At 36.8% G+C, this 14,563-nt stretch overlaps 1 protein-coding gene across 1 annotated transcript; it reads right to left on the bottom strand.

The window, feature by feature from the left end:
- Positions 1–375: 375 nt before the first annotated feature.
- On the bottom strand, positions 376–13,645 carry ARRDC3 (arrestin domain containing 3). Its single transcript, XM_012721690.1, has 8 exons — positions 13,151–13,645; positions 9,266–9,347; positions 7,323–7,470; positions 6,213–6,315; positions 5,630–5,886; positions 5,121–5,283; positions 4,711–4,865; positions 376–3,148 (listed from the first exon to the last, which is right to left on the bottom strand). The coding sequence occupies exons 1-8, from the start codon at positions 13,428–13,430 to the stop codon at positions 3,092–3,094; spliced, it is 1,245 nt and encodes a 414-aa protein (XP_012577144.1). The 5' UTR covers positions 13,431–13,645; the 3' UTR covers positions 376–3,091.
- Positions 13,646–14,563: the final 918 nt, after the last annotated feature.

The following is a 14,563-nucleotide window of genomic DNA, read 5'->3' as shown; positions in this document are numbered from 1 at the left end:
TAAAATTGATTACAACTGTGGGTCTAAATGTTTGTAACACATACTTAAGAATATGGCAGAATAGAATGGCACATATATAAGGCTCACAGTAAACTAGTACCTGAAAGTGAAACTACCTGGTGAAGTTTATTTCATATGTAAGACTGAAAAATATAAGTAACACATTCTATTTAAAGAAAAAATCTAGTTTAATGAGTTAAGTAAAACAAAATTAATTAGGATTAAGAATTCCTGTAACCTTTCAGTTAAATTTTGAGATTGAGAAAATGACTTATTTAGAATGACTTAAAATAATTTAACTAGTCTTAATAGTGCTTGTGTGAACTACTAACAATCAAGTTTGAAATAAATCTTCAAGCAATTTTACAAAAAAGAAAAAAAACAAAACACTTTATTTTCCACAAGGAAGAGCAATAGGAAAAATTAAATCATTTCCCACATATTGTTTTCTTAAAACAGAGCCTACAAGGACATATTCAGCACCAAATAAAAAAGGAACAAAAAAAAAAAAAAAAGAAAAGAAATTACAAACAGCCATAGAATATATTCCATAAAGCAAACATTTAATATTGCACTTTGTTTTGCTAATATTTTGGGTTTTACTTTTCCTAATTGAAAAAATCAGGAATCTATTTTGAATACTGGAATATAACTGTGAACCTCACATCTTATGACAAGATTGACCAATACGTAATGCCTCTAAATAAGAGAGTGAAGAAATCCTTTAATGAGGAAAATAAAACTTTAATAGTTTTATATATTTAAATTTTTCATCATCTTATTTTGTGATCCAGTGCCAATTATGAGAATATTGGTCATTCTTGTTTCATGTATTATTTATAAGAGTATAATGTGATAAGTATTCCAATGCTATGCATATCAACAATTGTTCCCTAGTCAGTTAGACATAAGAGAAATGAACAAATGTTTCTGACAAACCCCTCCCCTTCCAAAAAAAAAAAACAAAAAAAAACAACAAAAAACAACCAACAAAATAAAACCACCAAATGCCCTTAATGCCAAATATTCCATTAGCTTCTTTTGAGGGGGACATTCACAAAATGATTTAACAATAAAAAAATATTTTCACCCCCATTTCCTTATTATCTAGTATTAATTTGCTATGGGAGCCCGAACCCTTAACTGAATCACTTAAAACGCGATTCATTTTTACACTGGGCTTTCTTCACCCTGTCAGCATTTTTCAAACATGAATTGTCATTCCATGTTTTCTTAAAGGCCACTTATGGAAAAGCCTATTGTTTTGTATGAAGCTTTAAGACAGTATTTTTAACCAGGTCAAGCACCAAACGGAGTTACTATTATTTTCAGCCACTATATTATTGATTTGGGGATTAAATGGCAGGACAGATGTAACATCCATTTCACACATATGTTGCAACATCAGAGATGCCGATTTTCATGAAAAACATTAGAGCTGAATTCCTTCTAAAATGAGCAACCAGTACACTAGGTACCTTGGAAAATGTGATATTAAGTTTCATCATGAATGCTGGTATACTTTTTTATAAGTCAACTGTAAATTATCTGTAATATAAATTATAATTTACTGACATGATAGTTCTTCCTGTCTTATCTATGTAATGTGAATGACTTATGACCTTTAGCAAAATGTACTTTAGGTAGTGAAAAAATACTTTTGTTTAAAAAAAAAAAAAACCCACAAAAATATAAAAGTTATTATCCCAGCACACATTCTATTTGTAATTCTGAAATTACTCACTTTTAGAGTAAACCTGGGTTTTCACACTCTGTCCAAGCTTGAGCAGGATAGCAAATACATAAACTGAGCTAGCACTTTAATCACCTAAACACACATATACCTTTGCTCATTAATACATGTTGTAACAGCAAAAATGATTTCCAACATATGTGTTTTGGAGGTAAGTAAGTTAACTCTGTATAAAAATAAATGCACTTTCCCCTCCTTTCCAGTGACTGGAAAACTTCCATATTTTTAAAATAATAATAAAAATAATAATTTTTAAGAGCATCATCAGCCCTTAACTCTGCTGGTGCCTGCCATACTGCCTTTTTTTTACTCCATTCTTAGCTCTGCTAGTTTCTTCTTATATGTAATGATAAAAAGGGAATGCGGGTGGGTTATCACTTTTGTGTATGTCCCTTTTCCAAATTTCCCTCTCCAAAAAGCCAAACAAACAAACAAACAAAAAATAACTCAACAGTGCAACAAAACACAAATAGCATTCCAACAGTTTGGCAAGTGATGCGTTCACCTGAGATTAAGTGATTTTAGGCAGTCAGTAACAAAATGCTGCTTTGCTGTAATAGTAGAAAGGCAACAAATTCTTAAAAGAAATCAAGAAGGTATACAATCTTGACAGTCACTTATTAGCTTCCTCCTCTTATCTCTTTTCCCACATTTCTGTTGCGCGTATCTACCACAGTAGGCTGAGAACATACAGCAAGAAGGATTGGCTTGAAGGCATTTGATGTTTGTAAATAAATCCACAATAGGATCCAAGCTGAAGAGGTGATACATGGTCAGCCTAGTAGGACAATTCTGAGCATGTGCATACGCAGGTAAAGTCCAGGCTATATTAAATAAAAAAAAAAAAAGTCAGTGCGCTTTTTCCATGTTAAGTTTTTTCAAAGCTTTCTTTTGTTCCTTGTTGTGCTGATGACAAACAAGTTTTAAGAATATCAAGAGTCTGGCATAAATGGAAAAAAAAAAAGCTGTAGTGACATCGAACCGCACAATGTAAGCATTGAGCATGTGCAAATTTTCAAATCAAAAGAAGGAAATCATCCCTCTTTACAATGTGGTGTCTTGACACGTATGACCATAGGCTAAGAAGACTGCTCTTAATATGTGCCAGTTTTAAAGGAGAAAAGCTTAGATCTTCAAGCATGTTGAAGCAGTCCCAGAATGTTGTAGGCTTCTAAAGCATGATCACTGGTTGTTTCATGTATTTGCCATTTCTCTGGGCAAAGACAATTCCACTTTTCCACTTCCTCTGAAAACGTGTCTCCAAGATACTTCTCTGTCCTCAGCCGGGAAGAGATACAGTTCGGAATCCATATCAACTTGATTTAACCAAGTGTTCCTTCAACGAGAGGGGCAGGATGGTCTATCATCTGCTGACTGATCAGGATTTGGATCAATCTAGAATTAAAAGGGAAAAAAAATCAGTTATTTGATATGGTCAAGTAAGAATGTAGAAAATGACAAGATTCTGAGCATGAGAATTTTATAATATATATAAAGTACTTTGATAATCATTAGAATAATAAAATTCATGAAGTGATAAATATTTCTTTCACAAATGCCAATGGTAAGATTTTATCACAGAATGGAATTCTTACTCAGCATTCACACTTAAGACTCAAATACACATCCTTGAAAAGTAATTACATCTTTAGTTCTATAAAATGTTGTTGGTACTTATTCGAGGAAATAATTCAGGTATAAAATTCCAGAGACCACCAAAAACAAATGTGTATCAAAAAAGTAATGGTGAATCCAAAATGTTCTTCCTACTTTCTCTGTCTGTAGTGACTTTGTTATGCATATACATTTAATAAAAGTGAATGTATTTCAGTTACTTCTCAGGTACAAGAATAAGCACAGGAAAACAAATTATGTTTACTGTATTTCTTTTACTGAACTCAATTAACTTGTATTCGAATGTGGGACAATTCAAAGTATTTTAGGTTTAAAATTTTGAAGGAAAAAGTTAAATTCCTTTATTTTGTGACTATCATTTAACAATGTGAACTTTTAAAATCTGTTGGATAAAAAGAGTTTTTGAAGAGTGAAACTATTCCCCCATTTTTGCCCTATTTGGGAATAATATTTCATTGTTAAAAAGAAAAAAAAGTCCAAACTACAAGGAATAAAACAAGCTGATTCTAGCTCTTTATAAAATTATTTGACATCAAGACCAACTTTAAATCTCCTAAAACATGTACTTTGTGTATGCATATGTATTCTCAAGTACCCTGAAATTGTTGGAATCCTCCCAAATTTTCCAGCCCTCTCACATGCTATTCTCTCCTGCTGGGATTGTCATATCTTTTATGGACTATTTATTCTTCGAGATTTAGATGGACAATCACTTTCTTAGGTAGGAATGACACTCCCAATTTCCAAATCTCAATTAGCTGCTCCTCAAAAGAACTGTACAGACCTATCACACTGTTATGTACATTTGTTTGCAAGTTTTCCCCTTACTAGCCTCTGAGATGCTTCCAAGTAAAGGTCATGTTTTATTCACATATGTACTTAGAGGTCTTCAAGATGAAATGAAGACGATCTAATGGTATAAAAATAATGTTTAAGATGTGACTGTAAATATATTTTCCCCTATGCCTGAGAATCCTGAACAATGCAACAATTAAGTTGGAATAAATTCTAGCTATTTAATCCAAGCTTGCAAAATGCAAGTTATAGTGATGCTTTTAATTTAATTATTCTTTTAATATACATTTTGCAAGCATGAGGTTAGATAATTATTTTTATTTCTCCCAAACGTAGAGGAACAGTTATATTAAATCATCTTGTTTGGGGGGGGGTCAAACTTAGCAAATACTGCTTATTTCTTTCTTTCTATATTTTTTTTCTAATCATCACCATGATAATCAGAACTTAACTCTATTTTTAAATAGTCTGCAAATCTGTTTCCCAAGAGAGTAAGTAGCTCATTTCATACTTGAGTTGGTGCTTACCTCTGAATAAAGAGGTGGAGGCAAGAACCGAAACTCCTGGATATATGCAAACAGTGGTCCTTGAAGCGCTCTCTCAAAGTCATCACAAGCACTCACTGGTGCAAGATTGTTTCGCCTTTGTTCTTCTGTTACCACTTCTGCATAACTGGGTGGTGCTGAAGGAAAAAGATACACGCAATTCGAACAGCATGTTCTTATGCATGTCAAAATATACAGAATAGTGGGTATTAAAAAGGAATGTCAAAGTAAAGTAGTATTTATTTTGTTATCAAAACTAAGGACACAGCCTGTTTAAATCTAACATTGCGGCACATCTATTCTCTTCAGGTATAAACAAATGTTTGTCTAATCATAGGAAAAATTATGTTCTTGAAAAATAATAAAAATTTTGATATTCAGTATCTAATTACCTTCAGGTCTTTCAGGTAGGGATAAACCGAGCCAATTCATATTCATGCTACACTGACTGCTTACACTGGAGGTTCTGCTACCAAATGGATGTAGAGGAATGGTACCGATGACAAGCGGCAAATTAAGAAATAAATCCATAGCTCCAGGAATATCCACATACACCTAAAACATTGAAAGGAGACAATAGGTTTAGAATGACAAGTACATTATTTAAACATTATTTAAAAGTACATCATTTAAACATTATTTAAAACCCTCATTTACTTTATTTTGTACTTTTACATATGGACACATGTACTATATTAAATATACATGGAAAATTTCTCCATTGTTATATTGTATAGTACATTTACACGCATGACAGAATTGCAAATTATAATTTAAACTATCAATTAGGCATGTTTGTATATGACTTATGGAATATGAAAATCAAATCCTGAATGTAAGACAATATGTCCTTACAACTTTAAGATATAAAACAAACAAAAACCTTTAAGTCTATACATACCATTAATGAATATTCCACGCGGATTATACTACAGTCAAGGATAGAGGGAGAAACTGGTGGAATTTTCAACAATTTGCCATTCCACGTCTCTGTCTTTCCAGATGATAAGGATTCCCCACGCAAGTTGGCCACAAGCTGTTTTACTTCCTTCATTTTCCCTTTGGCATAGAAGGCCTGTGTTTGGTAAATGGCTGCCTTTGGCACCACCATTCGGGAAGAGCAGTTCTCAATCTCGGCAAATATCTGAATTGATTCACCTTGAGGGAAAAAATATATTTACTGTTAAAAAAATACTCCTTCAAAAGAAATGTAGATTCTTGGGCTAAAGTTTGAAAGTTTGAGAGTACATGGATAAAGAACAGTTCTAATCATGGCAAGTAACTGTAAAAATGAACTACTAACTTTGAGTAGTTTAGAAGTATTTATAATAGGAGACTACATTCCAACCTAAGAAGGAAACCCCAACAAACACAACTTTTTATTTTATCAAATACTCTATCATGTTTGCATGATGTAGAAATTATGGATTTACACCAAATGCTAAGTGAAGAAGGTTTTTAGTGGGAATCCACCTCAAACGTACCTGGGGTATAGCCCTTCCTCTCGATTTTGGCACTTAAGGATATTGGGCCTGAGGTACAGAACCAGCAACAGAGAGTCTTTTCTTTTGTGCCTGCTTGGGGTGACTGTAAGAAAAAAATTTAGAGAAAAAGATCAGTATGCTTGGTACTGGACTGTTTTCAAATACTATACTACATTCATGGAGAATTTAAACAATAAAAGTAGTGCTTTTTTTCCCAGTATCCAAGTATACTTTTTTTGGTTTATTTATCAATGGCTTCTGCATTATATGATTATTGTCTTGGTAAGTTTCCATTCAGTTAAATTAAAAAAAAAAAAAAAGGTAAAGGACTTAATACCATATTTCAAAAACAGTTTTAGCCCACACTATTTTCACAGACAGTAGTTAAAAATCAACTAACCAAATAATTAATAACAAAAAAACCCTTTCCACATTCCATTTAATTTGCCTTAAGAAAAAAGGCAGTTTGGAAACCCAGTTAGTCGGTAATCCTAAATGTTAACATCTTTCTTTGAGATTATGAAAATCAGTATGTAAAATACTGCTGTTTTAAAAAATTACTTCTTATTTGTTTAAAGATGTTATCATTTATTTAAACCAAATAAAACATTTTGATCAAATTTTAATTTCATGGAAAAATGCAATTTAAAAAGATTTATAACAGAATTAAGTTTTTTTCATGAAAGTGATAATCTCCCCATCGTTTGACAACTATCCCTATGTTGGAATAACACAAATTTTAGATAACATTATTAGCAAATTTTATAATAGTCTTATAGTAATTGATGCTACTGTTCCTTTCCCATTAAAATTATCTAGGGAACAGATTTATTTTGTATGTTAACTTGCTGTTATGTTACTGTTTCAGTAAGGGATATTTCATATTATATACTGATCTTACTTTAAAAATTTACTTGATGATGTTATAATATCAGAAAATGAGCATATTCTTCATTGATTTGTACGCTTTTGACTTTTAAAAAATAAGTATTTGTTGAATTTTACAATAAAATTACTATTGTAGAATTATAAAAATTGCATGGTTTAGGTGATTATTCTTTAGTATTTATATGCCAACAACAAAGAATGAAGAATTCAGTCAATTCTTACCAGTAATGAAGGAGTGTTGATATCTATATGCTCAAAGACTGTAAATTCCTTCTTTAATTTTACTGGTAGAAGCCAAGGCCTGTGCAATTCGGCTTTCACCCAATAGCGCACACTACCATGTCGGCCTTCGAATGAGGTAGCAAGTGGTCTGTGCAGAATATAAAGGTCAATATATTAATCTTATACCTCTTTCTAATAATTATACAGTAAGTCAGCATAGGAGTGTTATTATACTACTATTTATAGATCAATGCGGTATCAAACAACTTTTAAAAAATTTCCAAAGGGATAAGTCATTGGGGAAATTAAATTGTTTCCAAATAGCAATAGATAATAATTAAATATAGAAATTTTGCTTCAAAATGCCAGAAGAACATAATCCCTTTTAAACTAAGAAGAGGCTACTTTTAATGCTGGTGGCAAAATTATTAAAATTTGGAAGTGAACAATTCTTGAAATAGTCAAGAATGTAATATTTAAAATAAAGTTAAGAATGGCTTAACTATTTCTACTGGAAAATTCTAGTAACTATAGATATATATTTCAGACCAAATCCTATAATGTTCCACTTTCCATTAGCTAGGAATTATTCTCTCTTTTTATAGGAACTAATTAAAGATCTAAAAAAGGCTTAGAGTTTAAAAAATTTCACATTTCATAAAGTCCACTGGACTATAAAAAAAGTGCTTTTCCAGATCCTAGTTTATGCATGCTCTAAGTCTTTTTTCTCCCATGTTTTTAAAACTTTACTCCATAGGCTTAAAAAAAAATATTTCTCTTGAAAAATAATAGAGAAATGACTGTTTTTCAACTCTCCCAGATTCTATTACCGGTGGAAAGTTTTATTTTAGTGAGTTTAGCCTATTTTTCATAATTGCATTAGAAAAATGCTCAATATTCAGTTATTTACAAAGTACAATGCTAGCTTAGACTGGTAAGAGAAGCAGTGGTGTTCTTAACATCCCCCCCCCCACATTTTAGAATCTAGTATTAACTTGCATAGCACAGAGAAATAAAATGCAGTATTATGCTGCTCTTCTAGAGTTTATTTTAGAAGAGTGGTTTACAGATAGAATTAAAAAAAAAAATTATTACCACATCCTTTGAAATTATTCAGGCTCAGTACCAGCCTTACTGTATTCAGGCTTAAAATACTATGCTCTAAGTAAAATGTTAATTAGAACACTATGAAAAATATCATTTAAGAAGTCTACACACATATATCAAATAATGGAAGAAATAGAATTAACAAAATCATAGACTTAAACTTTTGGTACTTGATTAATCTAAGTTTATCCTGTAGAAAACTCAGTGCGAGTGCCACTTTGCAAGTTTTAATTTTTTTTTGCTGAATTTTCTCTCACAATCTGCTATTCCATTGAGAATATGCAACTCTCCTTCTTTCTTCTGTATTCCAAACCTCATATTAAGCTATCTTTGATGGATGTTTTAAGTCCAGCTTATAAAGTCCCAGGTTGAACTTTTCAAACAGATCTTTGCATAGAAACTACTGAATTCACATGAAGAGTATCACCAGTAAAGTTACACTATAGCTAATTATTTCTGACCTCCTCAGCTTGCTACGTTTGATTAAAATTAGTTGAAAAGGTAAAACATTAATTTTTTTTATAAATACAGAATGAGAGATTTCATATGTCTTCTTTGCTAAGCTGATAATAAATATTTATCAGCCAACTTTGGAAAATGAAAACACCACTCACATTTGAAAAAACCCTCATATTAAGAGTTGAGCTTTGATTTCTATAATTTTGCCACACTATATTAAAAAATAGCTTCCTTTTATAGTATATTTTCCTCTAGCAAGTTTCAGTAATGAAAAGGGTTTTTTTTTTTAAAAAAAAAGAAAACTAAAAATATTTAGAATATTTTAATAGGAAATGAATGGATGTTTATGAACAATGTGCATTGCTCATAATACTTACGTCTGTGGAAGCTCAAAGCTGAATGCATATTCATGCCTTCCTGAATGAATAGTGTTGAAGCCTTCTTCGGAATTATCATCATCTAAAATAAACAGAAAGAACAAGAAATTTATTACTGAATCGATTACATACTCATGGTGGCAAAGCTTTTGAAGACCTTCATCTAATAACTAAGGGCACAAATTTGGGAGTTTGATAGATCTAATTCCTACTTCATTACTTTCTGGGGTCTCAGTTACCCTGTCTATACAGTGGGAACAGATACCACTTATATCCCACAGGCAATTTTTAATTGAAAATGACCCAAATGTGAAAGCATGTGCATCTCATATATGCTCAAAAAAAAAAGATTCAGGTCAAAGCTCATATACTAAGATGTTTTTGTTTCTAAAGGTTTACTTATGTATATCAGCCTATCAATGAAACCTGAGTATATAACCCTTTTTCAACATGTCTTTTTTTGACACAGAAGATGTAAGTGTAATTTCTAGAACCTGCCAAATAGAAGTTTTGGATGAAAAAAAAAGAGAACAGTGATTTAATACCAGTTTCATAGCTAAAAATAATTCACCACTGAACCTAAAATGATTACAACAGTCTGTCCTAGCAATGGCTAAAATGAACTGCTTGCAGAAAAATATAACTCAGATTTAAAAGGTGCCTGCTTACAAGTGTCCCGTATCTTTGAAAGACGAAGTCTAATTAGTTTGCGATTGCTGGAATAAAGGGACTGTCTTTATTTTATCACCGATTTCTTTTGTCAAGGATAGGCTTTAAATGTCTCCAAAACAAGATGACGGATATAGGGATTTCTAAAAATATTTTGTAAGCGTTTTGACTAGGTAATTACGTAAACGTCTTATATTAACCATAAGCGCAGGAGAAACCGGCATTACCGTTTAACTTTCCCTTAACAGACACAAGCAACGTGACGCTTTCCTTGCATCAAAGGATTCAAGGGGGGAAGCACCTAGAGACGTGTCTACTTTTATTCAAAAAATCACTGACATCTGCTTATAAAGCAAGTTGCACTATTTTCCTCCTCTCCTCTGGAAATCCTCGGAACGGATTTCAGCACCAAAAACTGGCTGGTGCGTTGGGGGCCATTTAAATTCGCTCCCCTCTAAGGCACCCAAAGTTTGCCTCCCTCATCCTTTCTTTCCTCTCGTTCCCTTTTTGTGCCAGCTCAGCAGTCTCATTGAGGCGAGCGACGGCGGCGGCCGCGCCGTGGTAAACAAGTGCCGGGCTGTCAATCAAGAACTAGACCGGAGCAGGAGAGGACCGGCCTAAACCGGCGCGAGCAGATCCCAGCCGGCCCGCCCGCGCGCCGCCGCCGCCCGCGCGCCCCGCTATACATACGGCATACGTCGCGCGGCGCGCGCCCGCACAGCCTAGCCTGCTGGACTGGGGGCGGGGCGACGGCGCCGCCGCGCTTCCGCTTTACACGCCCCAGTCGGCGACCGGTTCGATCTGGCTCGGGCCACCCTGACACCTTTACAGTTGAGCCTGGGGAGCCTGGGACCGTGAAGGGGGAGGGGGGACGGGAACGGGCGAACCAAAGCCCCAACGAACAATGGGGAGGGGGGCAGGGGACGCCCGCAACTGTCGCCCCCCGCCTCCCCCTCCCCCCGAGCCTGTGTTGATATCACTTTTCCATTCCTTCCCGGCCAACCTTTGCTCTCTCCCCCTTCAGGTCAAGTCAAGGTAGCGAGCCTTGTGACTGTATATTCGGGAAACACGCTTTTATTTCAAGTAGGAGAAAAACAAGCGTTCACAGAAGGCACCTGACAGCTCCTGTCAGGAAGCTGGGGTCCTGTTAATCGTGCCCACCCAAGTTTCCTCCGCACCGTGCAGTCAGCTAAAGTTGCACCCGGGGGCCATTCGGCACCTGTAAGGCCAGCAGGAGCTTCTCTCCTCTACGCTATGGAAACCGTAAGTCGTTTCTTTCGGGCCACAAGCTGGCCGATGGGGCGACCGGACGTAAGGTGCCTTGGGCCTGGGGCACCTCTATAAGCCAGAGAGGGACGCGAGAAGGGGCGGGAGCGGCCACTCTGGAGGGATCTTTACCGGCGCACGCCGGTTCCAAGCCTCGCCCAGCCGGCGCGAGCCCACTCTCCCCACCCGCCGCGCCCAATCCAATCAGAGCCTGGCATCGCCTTAGCAACAGGCTAACAAACGCGGCTCCGCCTATCCCCGGCCGCCCGGGGCGGGGCCTCGGCGACCAGGCTAGTTTGAGAGGTCCCAGTTTTAAGTCATTGAAACTATTCCAGGATCAGATCTCGTACATGCTTTGCAGGGGTATAGGGTCGTTTTGTGGGGGTGCGGGGCAGCTTTCTTTACCACGCAACCATGAAGCAAGTAGTGAAATTGTCTCCTTAACTTGTACTTTTACCCCACGGCAGGCTTCAACTCCCTATAAAGCTTTGATTCTTTTCAGTCATTTTATAAAAAGCTGCAATGTCCAGAAAGGCTCAAACACAAAACTCATGTGTCTGCTTTTCCACCACATACCAGGACTGTCATTAGGCATTTGCATCTCTTAATCAGTGTTACATTTTGAAGATACTAGATTATTTCAGGCTGCCAATTACCTACGTGTAGTTATTAAAACCCAACTATAGGATTAACTTCACCTTAATAGTTTCAACCATAATGCATTAATGCTGCAACTCAAAGCATCCTTCATTTCCACACTCGCCTTAGGTTCCGCAGGGATGTGTTAACAAGGTAATACAAAAAGGCACGAATGTACGCTATTCTTTTGAAAAACCGTCAGCATTTCAACTAAACACTGCATTAAAATGAGAGGCAGAAAAATTACATAACCAGTTTTAACATTATATTCTTCTTGGGCTAGGAATTAAGTCATCGCCACCACCTGACGCGTGTAACCAATCTGCTGAGAGCAGAGCGAGCGCCCCTCCTCACCACCCCCCAGAACTGGTCCGAAACAGGATTGAACCGCTTCTAACAAAGGGTGGAAACTTAGAAAAACAAGCTTAGAGTCTCCTATATTTCCACAATGTAACTATTTAAACAATAGACTGGAAATCTCAGGACCCCTTCTCCCTTTGACAACCCTTCATCTCCCCTTTCTGAGCAAAAATCAAATCCAATGTGCCGAATACTTTTCAATTCCATTTGACGGGCTCGGGTTTCATTGAATGCACATCCCAAAGTTAGGCATGATGCTCGGAAAAGAAAATTAGTGTCCCTAACTGGCTTCTAGAATTGATGTAAAACCTCTCATAAAGACAAGAAACTGTCCTTTAAAACAGAGAATGCTTGTGTAAATTTCTCAAGGAACTGGAAAGAATAGGGAAAAAACACGTGGGGGTATTGATGCCATATGTCAAAATAAGCCATAGAAACCCTTTATCAGAGAACAATGATTAATTCTTCAGGTCTTTTGCACGACAATATTAAAAACGAAATACACTTATAGCCCACTCAGACTGTGATTACATGTCTTCATTGAAGCTTAGTTTTCATATGTAAGGCTGCAAAGTACAAGAAAAATATAGTACTGGCCTGCAGCCTTTAGCAGTTCTTTTGAAAATACATTAACAAAATTGAGTCAGATTTAAATTGAATTTGTAAGTAAAGTGTAAATGGATTGCAAGTGCGTATGGCACAGCCCAAGCTGGGTACAGAGGTAGTTAAATAAGTGCAGTTTGCAGTCACTTTGCAGATAGATGCCTGCATGCATTAGGGTTTAACACGATGAATGTCAAGGGGAATCCAAACCTCCCAACTTTGCTAATCTTTTCGAACTGCTATGTGTTGTGCCGGTAGCAGAATTACATTAATTCAGGAAAACCAAAAAGGTACTTACTCGAAGAAAACAACGACTAACAATGATTTCCGAGTCACATAAAAACTTACCTCTTTCGTGTCCAATTAAGATGTCTTTATGGTTGAAATATTCTACTTCTTCAGTGTAATTCTGTGTATAGGCAGTATTGGAGCCGGCGTTTCTAGATTCGGTCCAGCGTACTTTCGCATGTCCTCTCGCATGAATTTTGAGAGATTTTACTCTGATTTCTCCAGTAACTTCTAAATTCACCCTTCCTGAGACTGTATCCCCACTCGAATACACGGGGACATTGCTGTCATTAAGACAGTCAAAGCTTATTGTCAAACTCTTCACCTTTCCCAGCACCATGTTTATAACAAAATCTATAAAAATATAATGTAAGACAAAAAAAGTCAAGATCGCATATAAAATGTGATCTCCACTAACACTGATCGATATCTTTGCCGTGCAGAAAGCTTGCAGGCCGGATCAGTAATTCTTTACAAATAGTTCATTGAGATTTCTTTAAAAGTCAGGGCAGCAGAGGCTGCTGCTCCACGCTCCTGCTCGACTCAGTGGTCTCCTTACAAAGACGGGCGGCTGGAGCCTGCCAGCTCACTTTAAGAAACAGCTTTGTGAAAAACAACCCCAGTGCGCACGCGCACGCCGCGGCTGTCTTGCGCGCCCCCTCCCTGGCCGGGCTCGCTCCCTGGCTCGCACGCTCGCTCGCTCGCGGGTACAGTAGATGTAGAGCGAGGGGAAGGAGACACTGGGGCTGCCGGGAGGCTGAACCTGACTTCTCTTCATTGTGGGTTCCTATTGGTAGGCAGGCTACCGTAAACCCTCGATGTGCTATCTGGGCACACCAGCCGCGCGCACTCTAATAGATAATAGCAGAGGGGGGTCCTGGGGACCCGGACTGGGTAGGGAGCCGTTTGCAAAGTCCAAGTAAGGATGTTGAGGGGACCTGTCAGCTGCGCGCGGTACCGGCCCTACGGGGTTTTTACCCATTTCCCGGATGGGAGGAGGGAAAAGTGATGTGCGAAGGGAGATGGGGGAAGGGAAGAAACCGGTCGGGCAAGCGGCTGGCTGCGGAATATAATCTAACGAATTTCAAAAGAAAACCTAATAAAAGCCAGACAAGAAATAATGTTCACAGACGAGGGTATTCTTGGCTTGACTTTTCTTTTTTTAAGCCAGTGCTTTGTTGGCAGGGTGGAAATGAACTCAGTTCATTTAGGCCAGAGGAACCTTGAAAGAATACAAGGAGCGTGGAAGAGAAACAAGTATAGTCAATAGGTTTGCTTTCTCAACTGCTTTTTCTTAGCTCTTAAATAGATGGCAACAAAAAACAACCAATTTGTTTGCACGATGACACCAGTGTGTGTGTGTGTGGGAAGACCTTGACCACTTCCTCAAAGGAAGAAAAATTCTTTTTTTAAGACACCACCTACTACTAGATTTGCAGGGTATGACATGATTACATCTTTGTCTCCAACAGT

Source organism: Condylura cristata, unplaced genomic scaffold, assembly GCF_000260355.1.
Source record: "Condylura cristata isolate star-nosed mole 26May11 unplaced genomic scaffold, ConCri1.0 scaffold00007, whole genome shotgun sequence".
Lineage (NCBI taxonomy): Eukaryota > Metazoa > Chordata > Mammalia > Eulipotyphla > Talpidae > Condylura > Condylura cristata.
Note: the sequence above shows the minus strand (reverse complement) of the source record. Positions and strands in the feature narration are given on the sequence as shown.